This window comes from Caretta caretta, chromosome 11, assembly GCF_965140235.1.
Source record: "Caretta caretta isolate rCarCar2 chromosome 11, rCarCar1.hap1, whole genome shotgun sequence".
In the NCBI taxonomy this organism is placed as follows: domain Eukaryota; kingdom Metazoa; phylum Chordata; order Testudines; family Cheloniidae; genus Caretta; species Caretta caretta.
Window position 1 is genome coordinate 38,437,232 of NC_134216.1, and position 14,368 is coordinate 38,451,599.

At 46.1% G+C, this 14,368-nt stretch overlaps 1 protein-coding gene across 2 annotated transcripts in view; it reads left to right on the forward strand.

Annotated features, from left to right (window-relative positions):
* CERS6 (ceramide synthase 6) overlaps nt 1-14,368 on the forward strand; it is a 217,068-nt gene that overhangs the window by 75,485 nt on the left and 127,215 nt on the right. For both annotated transcript variants that reach the window (XM_048869580.2, XM_048869582.2), the window contains exon 3: nt 456-586. In XM_048869580.2, the coding sequence (XP_048725537.1) occupies nt 456-586 (131 nt within the window). The remainder of the gene's footprint in view (nt 1-455; nt 587-14,368) is intronic.

Consider the following 14,368-nt stretch of genomic DNA (forward strand, 5'->3'; position numbering starts at 1 on the left):
CTCCCTTGTCTGACTCACCTTTAATTTTGTGCAACTGTGAAAATTTAAAGAGATGAAAAATGGAAAAAAAACTTAAAAATAAATATTAATATTACTTATCAAACTGATATTTAGATTGAATTCTGCCAAGTCGATTTGAAACCTCCTGTTTTCCCCAATAACTTTTAAAACTTCTCTATGTAGCTGCATTGCCTTAGCCCCTTTTAGTAGAGTACTATATTTGATTATACATCCACCATCAGGTGTTTGTATGAAGACACTTTTCCTTACTTCCAGTTGTCAATGAGGCTGACAGAGAGCTAGGGTAGAGCCCGTAAATCCTAGTCGTACAGTAGGATTGAGTTCTTTCTGACCAGACTTGGGGGGGTGTGGGGTCTAAATTTAAAACAATATTATGATATGGGTTATGAAGCTAAAATGCATCTGCAGTCATTTGATCATTTTTTGTTCTGTAGCATCCAGATGAGAAGAGACTGGAAGGCCTCTCCAAGCAGCTGGACTGGGATGTACGCAGTATTCAGCGTTGGTTTCGACAAAGACGCAACCAGGAAAAGCCCAGCACTCTTACAAAGTTCTGTGAGAGCATGTAAGGAGCTGTGTTCTTTCTTGCATGTTTTACCGTGTGCTTCCTTTAAATGCCCCGGTTGCAATGTTTCAGTTCAAGGATAAATTAATTCCTTCATTTTGGGGAGAGAGAATCTTCTTTTCTCAAAGGAAATCAGATAGATAGGCACCTGAAGAGCACAGGAGCAAGAATAGACTGAAAGGATCCTTTAGAACAGAGGTGGGCAAACTACGGCCCGTGGGACCGTTCTGCCTGGTCCCGGGAGGCTCGCCCCTGGCCTGGGAGGCTCGCCCCGGCCTCTCCCCTGCTGTTCCCCCTCCCACACAGCCTCAGCTCGCTGCACCGCAGGTGCAACGCTCTGGGCAGCAGAGCTGTGAGCTCTGGGGGCCACGCAGCTGCAGAGCCCTGCCTGACCTGGAGCTCTGTGCTGCGCGGTGCGTGGCACGGCTGCCTGTCCTGGTGCAGCTGCGCTGCCAGCCACTGGCGCTCCAGGCAGCGCGGTGACTGGGCAGGGAGCAGGGGAGGGGGCGTTGGATAGGGAGCAGGAGAGTTCGGGGGTGTGGTAAGGAGCTGGGGGTGTGGATAGGGGTTGGGGCAGTCAGTGGGCGGGGAACAGGGGGATTGAATGTGGGCAGGCGTTCCGTGGGCGGTCAGGGAGAAGGGCTGGTTGGATGGGGCAGGGGTCCTGGGGGGGGCAGTCAGGAAGGAGAGGGGGGTTGGATGGGGCTGCGGGGGGCAGTTAGGGGTGGGAGGTCTGGGGACGGTCAGGGGATAGAGAGCGGGGTGGGTGATGGATAGGGCAGGGGTCCCGGGGGGGCCACCAGGGAACAGGGGGCTTGGATGGGGCAGGAGGCCCGGGGGGGCCATCAGGGGGTGAGAAGCAGGGGGGGTCAGATGGGGGCAGGGGCCAGGCCACGCCTGGCTGTTTGGGGAGGCACAGCCTCCCCAACCAGCCCTCCATACAATTTCTGAAACCCGATGCGGCCCTCAGGCCAAAAAGTTTGCCTTCCCCTGCTTTAGAATCTTGTTGAAATAATGCATGTAGATTAACTGTGGGAAGTTTAGAGATACTAGAACACAGAAAGGGAAACGAGACTGATGATGCAAAGTTATGGGCATGGCAGGCTGGTTCTTTGGGGTGAAATCACTTGAAAAAATTATTTATAGCTATGAGATAAGATATTCATCTTTATATCACAGTTTTGAAGCAATATAATTTTGAAAGACGCTAGAGATGGGGAGGCGGACATAAAGACCTATTGGGTCATCTAGCCCATCCCTGTTATCGGTGCAGGATGGTTTCCTGTTCTGTCATTTTGTAGCACTTTTTCTGATCCAGATTTAATAACTCTGAGCAATTTAAGCCCCCACCACTTCCTTTGGGAGGTTATTCCGCAATGTACTTGAGTTTACTTTCAGGAAATCTTTCCTGATGCCTGTTCACTTTAAAACCAGATCTTCTGATATTGAACCTTTGCTAGATAGAACCCCATTGTTTTTAGAATCTAAATTACATTTCCATTCTGTATTAAGCATTTTAATGCTTAATCTGTACTGAAAGAGCCTTGAAAATTAAATCTACTTAAAATATTAGAGCAATTTTTTCTTAAAAGGAACTAAGTGATAGATCGTTACCTTATAATGAATGTGAAGGGAGAACATTATTCTGTTGCTTTCTTCTGATTCATTCCAAGAACCAGCCCAGCGGTACCAAGGTAACATGTTGCTCTATAGACATGGAAGATCACACGTTTGAGGCAAGATTTACTCCCTCTGGGTCGGGAGATGTGAGAAGCACTGTGGCAGCAGGAAAGAAATATTGGGCATACAATTTCCAGGACACCTTTTCTGGTCCACCAGTCAGATTATTGCTGGCTCAAGAATCCACTTGTGCATCCTGTTAGCCGGGGGAAAGCTGTTAGGTAGCAGATGTCAGCAGAAATAGAAAAACCTAGTCTGGAGTTGAGAATGAAATGTTAAAGAGGCTCCTGAGAATCCTTAGGTGATTTTAAAATACTGTGAATCAGTGTCAGCAGGGTTTTGCTTGTTCAGCAGACCTTACTGTTGCTGCATGTTTCTCTTCTGTATTTTATATTCTTTCTCTATTTAGGGTTTCCTCAACCCTGCTTTATCATACACTCCTCTGTAGGATGGGTCAGAATCTGGCTCTTAAAAATAATAGTTGATTCATCTGGACATTTATTCTGAAAACAAACACACGTGGTACACTAATAGCAGCCTTTTATTTATATTGAGACCAGGACTGAAGGAGGGGTGAAAGTCCGGAGGTGTTTCTGTTAAACAGATTGGCCAGCTAAGCTCAGAGCGCTGGAATGACTGGTCGTATAAAACACGACAAATTGTGCCAGTGTTAGGGAAAAAGGGTTCCCCTACAGTTCACATTCTTTCTATCCATAAACAAAGTAGAAAGGACAGATAAGCATAGAAAAAAGACAGCAGCGTAGCTTTACATGATTATAGGGTTGTTTTCTGGGTTTTTTCCCCTATCACCAGTGCAATTGCCTGTTAGATGAACAGAGGCCCTTAATCATCAGAGCTCTTAATGCGTTTCCTTCACATTTACAACTAAAATCCATTGTTTTAATATTTAATAATACCAGGGTAAGATTCTGGATCTTTTTGATGGCAGAAGCTGGTGATCTTAATCATTTTAATTTGCAGAAGAATCACATTTTGTTGTTGATGACTTCAGTTAATTTTCCCCCGGGATTGTAATTTGTATACTGTCCCCTTAGCACCTGGGAAAGGACAGGGATCTTAACAGCTTTCTAGACCTTTGCTACTGTTTGTACATTGTATTTTTGGTACTTTGATGTATGGTTCCATAACTTGGGTCAAATTTTACTCTTTTTTTGCACTGCTGGGCTTGAACCAGTGTAACTGGGAGTGGAATTTGGCTCTTCATTCCTCAAGTGGAAGGGAAGCACTGAAGAGTTTGCAGCTGAATTCAACACAGAAAGATACTTGTAGAGTACTCATTTTGGGGCAGGTTCATCATTGACTTACAGCTTATGCAGTTCCATTGATTTCACTGGGGGTAATTGGTGCTGAATTTGAGCTATGTTGGGCAAAAGGTGTCTGAAGCATGGACAATGCTGCTGGGGAAAAAAGTGCAGTAATGAGATAACGTCTTTTTGTGGGGAGAAGTGACTTAATTTTTTTTTTACAAGTTCTCAGTAAAAAGTGCAAAAATGAGACCATGATGTAATGTAACAGCAATACAGTTAATCTATTCCAACAAAATTAAGTGCCAGTTTCATTCAAGAGTCATTGGGCGAACTCATGCAATATAAATATTTAATAGCAATAATAATAATACATGCAGCTCAAAAAGGAGCAAGATGACATCTGTGGTAAATATTAACAGTTGAATAGAGGTTCAGCAGAGTACTGAGTATGGATCAATTTTTGTCTGCATGTGATTCCAAGTGGCTGTTGCCTGTGTTATCCGAGGGCAGAAATTGGCCACACATGTACAGGTAGTGTGAGGATATACTCTTCCAGCATTCAGAATGCCCAGGAATCTTTTACCATGCTAGCATTGTCAGTGATATCAGAAATGATGCAATATATAGCGTCAAATGGTAACCAGGCTGCAAAGTGGCATGTCCAGTTTTTGACCCATCTATTTAATAGGGATAGAGTTGTTGGACTTTCATTTGAATCGTGTGCCAAATCACTGTAGACTCTCCCTTCCCAATATCAGTCATTCATTTGTTGTCTGGTTCAATGCATATCCATCTACATTGGGGCACCTGGAGTATTACCCTAATTAGCAAATTTGGAGTAAAAAGTGGCCAATGATAATTATTTTAGGTATTGACAGGTAGATCGGTTGTGTCATCAATAAGCCGATCATTTACAAGTTGTGCGTGAGAGTTAGCATTGAGGTTTTGTGCAGTAAGTGTGAAGGGCATCCAATAGTGTTAACCTCAGTTTATGGGGAATTGCTGTACCGGCTAAGTAGGCTTGGGATCTTCTTCCATCCTGACTTTCTGGACTGCTGCTGTTCTCTGTTGTTCCTTTTCTCTCACTTGAAGGTCTGACCCAGCTTCCACTAAGAGCCTTCCAAATTACTTCCCTTGATTTCAACATGAATTGGATTAGACCAGGGGTGGGCAAACTGTGGCCCGCGGGCCGGATCCGGCCCCTCAGGGCTTTGGATCCGGCCCGCGGGACTGGCCCCCGTGGTGCCGCAGGCCCTGCACCACTCTCAGAAGCGGCTGGCACCACATTCCTGGGGCCCTGGGCGGGGGGGCAGAGGGCTCTTTGCGTTGCCCTTGCCTCCAGGCACCGCCCCCTACAGCTCCCATTGGCCAGGAACGGGGAACCGCGGCCAATGGGCGCTTCAGGGGAGGTACCTGGAGGTGTGGCAAGGGCAGCGCTCGGAGCCCTGTGTCCCTGCCCTCCCCTAGGGGCTGCGCAGGGATGTGGTGCCGGCTGCTTCCTGGAGTGGCACTGTGTGGGGCCAGGGCGGCAGGCAGGGAGCCTGCCCTGGCCCCGGTGCACACCACTGCCACTCTGGAGCCACTTTAGGCAAGCAGCGCCGGGCCGGACCCCGAACCCCTCCTGCACCCTGCCCCCCAACTCCCTGCCCTAAGCCTCCTGCCTGCACCTCGTACCCCTTCTGCACCCCTGCCCTGAGCCCCCTGCTGCACCCCAACCCCCTGCCCTGAGCCTCCTGCTGCACCCTGAGCCCCCTATCACACCCTGCACTCCTTCTGCACCCAACCCCCGCCCTGAGCTCCCTCCTGCACTCCGTACCCCCTCCCACACTCCACATTCCCTCCCACACCCCAATCCCGTGCCCTGGCCCTGCATACAATTTGCCCACCCCTGGATTAGACCCTCGTGCTCTGTTTTGTGTGTACGTGGTATACAAAGAAACCTGGAAGGGTCTGTGACAGACTAATCATTTCCTGCACTATTCTGAATGAACTTTACTGAATTAGGTTTAATATCTTTGCGGTCCATTGTATTAAAAAATGCAATTGTGTATGTGTTGTTAGGGAATTGGGTGTATGTAACTTCTCTAGTTAATGCAATCTCTGGAAGGTCTTATGAACTTCAGAGGGCTTTTGGGACTAATATGTATGAAGTGGATTTACTAGGAAGTACTTGGGGGTAAGGGGAATGCAAATGACTCACTTCCAATCAGCTCTTTTGAAACTATGCCCTGAGGAGGTGTAACCGTGCCTTAGTGGGTCATAACTGAGAATGTGAAATTCAGGACCAACTGCTGAGAAATAGGGCAAACACAACCCAAAACTTTTATAAGATATACCAAACCAGCCACAAAATTAAACTCCTGTTTCACCACACTGGCTAACAAGAAAACATGAAGGCAGTTTCCTCAGGCATTCTAGTTTTTATATCACCACAAACACTGGACTCAGAGATGAGTGGTTCTTTACAACCAGTCTCATCAAATAATAGGTTCTTCTGATCCCAAAGGACCAGCCACACACCCAGGTCAATATATAACTTAGATCTTACCCAAAAATCACACTGATTCCAATCCTTTAGTATTTAAAATCTGAAGATTTATTCATAAAAAGAAAGAGAGAAAGAGAAAGAAAGGTGAGAGTTAAAATTGGTTAAAGTTGGTTAATATGGTAATGGCAAAGTTCTTGGTTCAGGCTTGTAGCAGTGATGGAATGAACTGCTGGTTTAAGTCAAGTCTCTGCAGTACATCCACAGTTTGGATGGGTCATTCAGTCCATTGTTTAGAGCTTCAGTTTGTAGCAAAGTTCCTACAGAGGTAAGAAGCAGGATTAAAGACAAAATGGAGGTCTTTCCAGGGCCTTTTATAGCTTTTGCCCTGTGGAGGGCATCCCATGTTCTTACTGTGGAAAATTAACAACAAGATGGAGTTTGGAGTCACATGGGCAAGTCACATGTCCAGGCATTTTGCCTAGTCACAGCAGGAAATTTCATTAAGTGTAGATAGGCATCTCCCATGGTCCATTGTCAGTTAAATGTTCTTTCGATGGGCTACTCAGTTGGAATAGTTCCTCCAAGATGTGCTGGCTAATTACTTTGTGGGCATTCCCCCAGGAGCAGACATTTGAAATGCAAGTATAGAACCAATGCTCATAACTTCACATACAAAAATGATACATGCATACAGATAGCATAATCATAACCAGCAAATCAGAACCTTTTCATAAACACCTCCCTCGACAACCTTTGTACAATATTTGCTTCAAATATAGAACAGTGGTTGCAACAATGATCTATATGGTCATATTTTAATCAGAGAACGTCACAGGAGGAAAACCCATTTTCTATATAAACCAGGGGTATGTCCACACCTTGAATACTGTATGCAGTTCTGGTCACCCCAGCTCAAAAAAGAGATATTAGAACTGGAAAAGGTAAAGAGGAGAGCAACAAAAAATGATTAGAGGGATGGAACAGCTTCCATATGAGGGGAGTGTGTCGTTCCCCTGGTGTTATCTGGACTGGTGATCAGCTAGGTCATTCCAATCTTTGACTTGTGCCAACTGAAGTGTGATAGGCAAATGCATTTTTTGTTGGAGGGGTTTGTACTGCCTGGAAGGAGTGGTTGGAATATCCATGGCCAAAGGCATGTGGACAAATGACAGTGTGAGAGTGAAAAAATTGAAATGTAAAAGAATGAAGAGCAGTGGGCCTTTTCACCTGTCTCTGAAAGAAGATGGGTTACCAATGGGTGCATACGTGTACTGTGGATGCAGGAGAAGGAAAAGGGGCTCTCTCTCTCCTAGGTGGAACATGCATGGCCAGAATTTATCCATCCTCAAGCACCCGCCTCAAGAAAGCAAATTATGGTTGCTACTCCTTCTTTACTGTTTTGAATTGTATATCTTTTTTCCAAGTGAAATATTACAGTAAGAAGAACTTTGTCAGACCCTTCATGTGAATTTTTATTGTAGTTTAGGACCTGATGTTCTCTACACTTTCCTTGACTAGCAGGATAATTCCACATACAAGAACCTAAATTGGGGAAAAATGGAGACGGCTGCTTTGGCTGTTGAGAACTCTGATATGTGGAGGTGGGAGTCCCGACAAAAGGCATCGGAACTCGTGTGTGAGATACATTAATGCAGTAGCAGAAAAACAGAAGGCAATAAGCTCCCAGACCTGAATTTTGAATAGCCCTGTCCCCCTCAAGGCACCCAAAATATGTGACTCTGTGTTGGGGAGTGGGGGGAATGTTGGGGTGCGTGGAATTTATTCAACTGAAAAGCCAACTTTTCTAAAATGGCCCAATTCTCCATATATCATAGTAGCTTCATAGACGTCCTCATAAAAAGTGGGTTAAAAGACCCATTTAGGAACGTGGCATAGCTGCAGTTCTTACAGGCCCAAACTTGTTTTGGGCAACACAGCATGAAGACCTAAGAGTACACAACAAGAAATATTCATGGCATGGATCATAATGAGTTGGATTTGTGGTCCTCCAAACGAATCTTGTAGGACCACTGAAGTCCTGCCAACCCTCCAAAGGCTTATACTGCAGGCTTTAAACACTGCAGGAGCCTAAGCATTGTAGCAAGTACAAGAGCTACAAAAGTAAGCTGCCTAAACTTTACTCCCCAATTTTTCTGAAGTTGCTGAAGGTACTGTTTGAAGTTACTGTGACTTGGGAAGCCGGCGTGTCGACTGACCGATATGCTCTCTCCAGTCAGAGCTGCTTTAAAACTCCCATCTCCTGTTATGCCTGGCTGCTTAGTCAGCTCTGATGTAACAAGAAGCAACTCCATTACAATTCTGTTTGATTCTGTGAGCTTCGATTTGCAAGCAACAGAACATGGCATTATAGATCTGTATAAGTCTCTGATTCATCAATATAAATTTTGAAACACTTCATCTACCACAGTGGAAGACTAACTAGTGTTTCATAAGCAGAAAGAATAAGGGAAAGTGATTTGTAAAGAAAATGTTGCTAGATGTGGGATAAGTGGCTGTCACTGTGCATTCTGAGTGCATACACGGGGAGAAATTGGGCCATTATTGCAAGTGGAGCAGTTTTAGTTTTAGTTTATTTGTGGGGAACTGTACTTTTAAGAGGCTTTGGTAAGAGCTAGTTGGAACCAGTTATACTATGCAAAAGGCCCATGTTAAGCAGTGCTGAGCTGTTAGAACTGGGACATGGAATGAAGCAGACTTGTGTCTACTTCTTGGCTCTGAGTAATCATGGACACCACCATAGTGACTACAAGCTGCAGGTGAAGTGATTATGCAGCCAGGCTCTGCTGCTTCTTCCCTTTCTGAATCCCTATTGGACTCTGCTTCTATTCCACTTTCCTCATTGGCTCCTGTTGAGACATCTCACTTCATGACCAACCTCACAATGACCTCTTCCTTCCCCCATCTGCAAGAGATGGGCCTTATTTCAGCATCCAGGAGGCTGATGGCCAAATTCAGAACCAAGAGCAGGTACTCTCTGCCTACCACCCCCGGCTTACATCTCTCCTCTGGATTTAGCTCTGAGGCTAGATCTGAATTCTTTGAAGGTATACCTGGGAGATGCTAGAGCCCCCAAAGGGGATTGCAGTGCATAGTGTCAGGAACGAAGGCCAGCAGCTGAGTCTGGGACTAGCTAGCGCATGCGCTCTCTCTCTTTCTCTCTCTCTCTCTCTCTCCAGGCTGTATAATGAATGCAGGTGAGTTACAGCAGAACTGCCTGATTGGCAGATCCTCCTGATTGGCAGAAGGGAACCAGGAGGTGTGTTCTTAAGGCCAGCAGCAGCAGGAAGAGGTAGCTGGCTGCTCAGTGCTTGTGCCCAGATCTGTGATTGCTTCTATACCTGCCTTGTTCCCAGCCTTGCTCCAGCTCCGCTCCCTTATCCAGCTTCTGATTCCAGCTCTGACCTTTTAGTTCTGACTCTGGCTCTAACTAGTCAGACAGACGAGCCCACATCTCAGTTCCTGAGACAGAAAAATCATCTCCTAGCTAAAATGCAGCACTGGTTAACGCTGGGCAGACTGTAGTCTCTCTGTGTAGTAGCTAGGTACTGGGGAGGCAACTCTGAAAGATCCTCAAGGAGTTTCCTCCTCCTTTCTTCCTGGAGAGGAGGAGGATATTCCCTCCAATCCTTCCCCTGTGGAAGAAGATGAGGGTCCAGCCCCCAAGTTCTGCAGTTGGTATGAAGCAGTGTGCCTCTACCCCTGTTCTGGCCTCACTCCATTGGAACCACCTGTCAAAAGACTCCTGCAGCCATGGCTGACCCTGGAGCCTCTCTAAAGTGGACAGCTGCCTCTGAAGAGAGGAAGTGACAGACTAAGCCCCTACGTAGGAATGCCGGGCTCCTCTCTTTGATCATTATAGGCTCAGGCGCTAAAATGTTGCGTAAAGAAGTTATTGCTGCCAAGTCAAGCTGGCAGGTGGGTCCAGTTAGCTGTAACTGGGTTATAAAAGGTGTGAGAGACCTTTTTTTAATGAGGCAGAGGAGGTTCTGGAGAGAAGTGGTGGTAGTAACTAAATGTAGGGAATAAGTTTGGGCTGAGGTTTATGTTGTATTGATAACTTACAAACAATCAAACCCTATGGGGAGGGGCATTTGGACGGGTAAATTGAGGTCTGTGTGCTGTCGGTGAAGGAGGGAACCTGCCTATTCAAAGGGGGTGTACTGTATTAATTTAGATGGAACTAAATGGTGCTGATTTTACAGGATTAGGACAAAATAAATAAAGATTATGAATAGGTGCAAGAAAACCAGACAGAAAAATTGAATTAGTTTAAACAAAAATGGCCAATGGCTATAAGTGAAGCACTGTGGTGAGACCATACTTGGTAAACAAGAAAATGTGGGCATAAAGTTACCCATGCCAAGGTTGGCCTTACGAAAATGGATTTAATTGGTGGACAAACTAACAAGGATAAAATATCCTGCTAACTTTTACCCCTTTTGGCGTTCTTAAAAAGAGACTGAAAAAAAGAAGAATCATCTTCCCTGCCCCCCCCACACCCCCTGGAGCTCATCCCCTGACCTGCCAGCAGTGCTGCTCGTCTTGACTCATCTCAGCTTCCTCGACCTCAATTCAGAAGAAGCAGACTAGGTTAAGGGACTTTCTCCCCAAGAGGAAGGACAGCTGGCCTTGCTGCTATTTAAGAAACTTTGTTTTCACCTGTGAGTGTTGAAAGTTGTCACATTCTCATGATATCCAATCCTCAGTCTGTCAGTGGGGATATTTAATTGCCTGCACCACAAAGGCATGTAAAATGCTGTCCTGTTTCTTTTCCCCTCTTTGTGTTGCTTTCTGTCCCCCCTTCTTTCCTCCTGTCCTGTCTCTCATTCTTTTAGCTTTTCATCACATCCTGAAATCAATTGTATTACATTCATCCAAGCCTGCCTTATCTAAGGAGAAAGGATCAAACCAGAGGACATGGTGATTTAATGGTTTCTTGTGGCCTTGAACTCTATGAATTGTTTGAGATATCAGTTGATTCAGATTTACTAACAAGCACCATTAGTGCGAGGGGTGGGGGAAACAATAAAATACAAAGGACTAGCCCTTTCATTCCACAACAACAGCAGGACATTCAATGAAACCGAGGTGAAAAATTCAAAATGGATAAAAAGGAAATGCTTTGTCACATAAGCCATAATTAGACTGGGAAAATCATTGTTACTTGCTATTATTGAGGCCGATAACTTAACAAGATGCAAAAAGGGATTGGATGTTGATATGGATAAAAAGAATATTCAGTGTTGGGTTTATGCTTGGTTAATATACAGTTTTTTCAGAACCCAGAAGTGTCCATGTTACTTCTTATATTCTTAATATTGTGTGGAGAGCAAATACTCAAGAACTAGTTAACGATAATGTTGGAAGGGAGATGAAACCTTGGGTTTCATTGCACAAACCAATTTGTAATTTTTAGGGATTAAGATTATGGGGCAGATTACGCCACATCTGTCTACTGTGGAGTTTCTTGCACCTTCCTCTGCAACACACTGGACACTGTTAGAAAGAGGGTGCTAGATTAAATCAGCATCTGGCCTGATCCAGTATGGCAGTTTGTATGTTCCTGTGCAAACTTAAGTCAGTATTCTGCACGTGGAGCATTTTGGGTTGTGACCATTTGAGTTGTCATTTTCTGGTTCATTAGCTGCTACAGCTTCTGCTTTAGAATTGTAGGAGTGACTGGATGTGTGAGTGTCACTACCATGCTCCATCGTGAAAGGTTGTGGCAAACTAATAGCTCAACACACCGACTAGGATTTGAAGGAGGGGAACAAGTTACCCTGATGCACTGAAGGAGAGTAGCCTCTTCCAGGAATCTAGGCCTGAGAGTGTGGAGTCATAGGTGTGGAGCCAAGAAAGGAAACAAAGGGAATTTGAGAGTGAACAGTGTTCACAAGGAAAACAAGTTCTGAGATGTTGGCAGGAGCAGATTGGGAAAGAGCCTTACATCTGAGGATGAGGCATTCCATTGGGATGTGGAAGGAGCCCCAGGCAGTGAAATGGCTTAAGGGTAGGAGTGACGTGCCCTTAGCAGGAAGTGAAGAAGGGCTGGTGTACACTACATGGTTAGGTCAACATAAGGCAGCTGACATCAACCTAATTATGTCAGTGTCTCCACTACAGCCTTCCTCCCGTTGATGTAAGGCCTTACTACACCAACATAATAACTCCACCTCCATGAGAGGCATAAGGCTTATGTCAGTGTGGTTAGAGTGACTCAATGTCTGTGCAGACACTTCATTAAATACATCAGCTGTTGGCCAGGCAGCTAGAGCCCAGCTGCCCCTGGATTGCTGGGTGGCTGGGAGCCAGGGCAAGAAGCCTGGGTGGCTGGACCCCGCTCCCGGCTGGAAGCTGGGGTGAGAAGGCAGGGCGGCACTCCCTGCCTGCTCCCCCCTGAGCCTTGACATTGACAGTGCTTCCCAACTTCTGGCAGGGAACGGGGAGGCGAGAAGCCCCGGGCAGAGAGGGGGGCAGCCAGGCTCCTGGCAGGGAGCTGCTATCAGAGCTGAGAGACTGGGCTCTCAGCTCCCCACACTGCCCCTCTTAGGTTGGCGAAAGCATTCCTGGTGAGGATGTGCATGACCAACCCAAGGAGGGTAGTGTGGACATGCACCACCATAATAATTACTTACCTTTGTAGTGTGGACATAGCTGAAGAGGAGTTAGCCACTACGCTTTGAATAGATTGTAGGGGAGCCGAAGTGAAAGTCATGGAGGCCAAAGAGAGGGAGACTGCAGTTAAATTATGTGTCACAATGCCGAAGGTGTGGCAGATAGTTTCCTGAGATACGGAACAGGAAAAATGGACCCAATTTGGTATGTTGTCAGCACTGAGTGTAATCAGCATGTCACATACTGTGATGGTTCTTTATTATTCACATAGCAGAGTTAGATTTACATTTTATTCTATAGCACTAAAATATGGAACTACGGCCCAGAAGAGATTATTGCACCCTAATAGCATGCACAGGTGTGCTGCAGTGAACACAAGGAACAGATAGTGACGTTGTATTTGATGGTGTGTGTGCTTAGACCTCCCAGGTTAGGGGAGGAGGGACTAAGAGTGATTTGAAGAGAGACAGGGAGGGTGCTTGTCAACCATGGATTGGGAGGCCTTTCCAAGCATAGGGAGTAGTATGTAAGAAGGCCTGGAGGCAGGAATGGCTGAAGCAAACTAAGGGAGGGGACTGGGTGGAGCTAGGGTGACCAGGTGTCCAGTTTTCAACTGGAACACCTGGTTGAAAAGGGATCCTGGCGGCTCTGGTCAGTACCACTGACTGGGCCATTGACTGTCCGGTTGGCGGCGCTGTGCAGTGGGGCTGGCAGGCTCCTGGAAAGCAGCCCGCATGTCCCCCCTCTGGCTTCTACGCATAGGGGCAGCTAGAGTGTTTCAAACGCTGCGTCCACAGCTCCGACTGGCTGGGAACTGCAGCCAATGGGAGCTGCAGGGCCAAAGCCTGCGGATAGGGAAGCACGCAGAGCCACCTGGCTGTGCTTCCACGTAGGAGCTGGAGGTGGGACATGCCACTGCTTCTGGGATCTGCTTGAGATAAGCACGGCCAGGAGCCTGCACCTCTGACCCCCTTCCAGGCCTTAACCCCTTGCCCCCGCCCCAGCCCTGATCTCCCTCCCGTCCTCCGAACTCTCGGTCCCAGCCTGGAGTTATACCCAAGAGGAGTAAGGGAGAAGACCCAGCTTTGCAAGAGACCTATTACTGTAAGTCGACTAGTCGGTCTATCAGGGCTGAATAGTTCATAATGAAGAACAAAACTAAAACTTTTGAGTAAAAGTCCCAGTATTTTAGAAAAAAATCAGCATTTTAGGGCTTGTCTGGGTCATTAAAGTCAATGGAGAACAGGATCTGACCCTTACTCACACTATAAGATTTTGGTTAAATACCCTCCACCCCAAGTTTCTTACAAATCCACACAATCCTATCTACCTCACTTGTCTGTCTTATTTTTCTTTCCATTTCTACATAACCTCTATCAGGGTCATAGCTAAGTGCTGCACAAAATTAAAGAATGCAAGTGCTTAGGAGGGACAATTGGTAAGACCGAAATAATAAGAACTTAAACTCTGCAGCCCCAGAGTAGTCATCCCTCGTGTAGTAGATCTTTGCAGGTAGATCATTAAAGTGTGAAGTCAATGAGGTTGCAAAGGTGTAACAGAGCAGAAGATGGCCCAATGTGCCTTCAGTTCACAGCTCCATAGTGACAATTACATATACTTTAAAAAGTTATGCAATAGTGTGCTTGAGAAATGATGCCTTCACCCCAAACCCCTCATCTCCAGCCCCATCCCAGAGCCCGCACCCCCAGT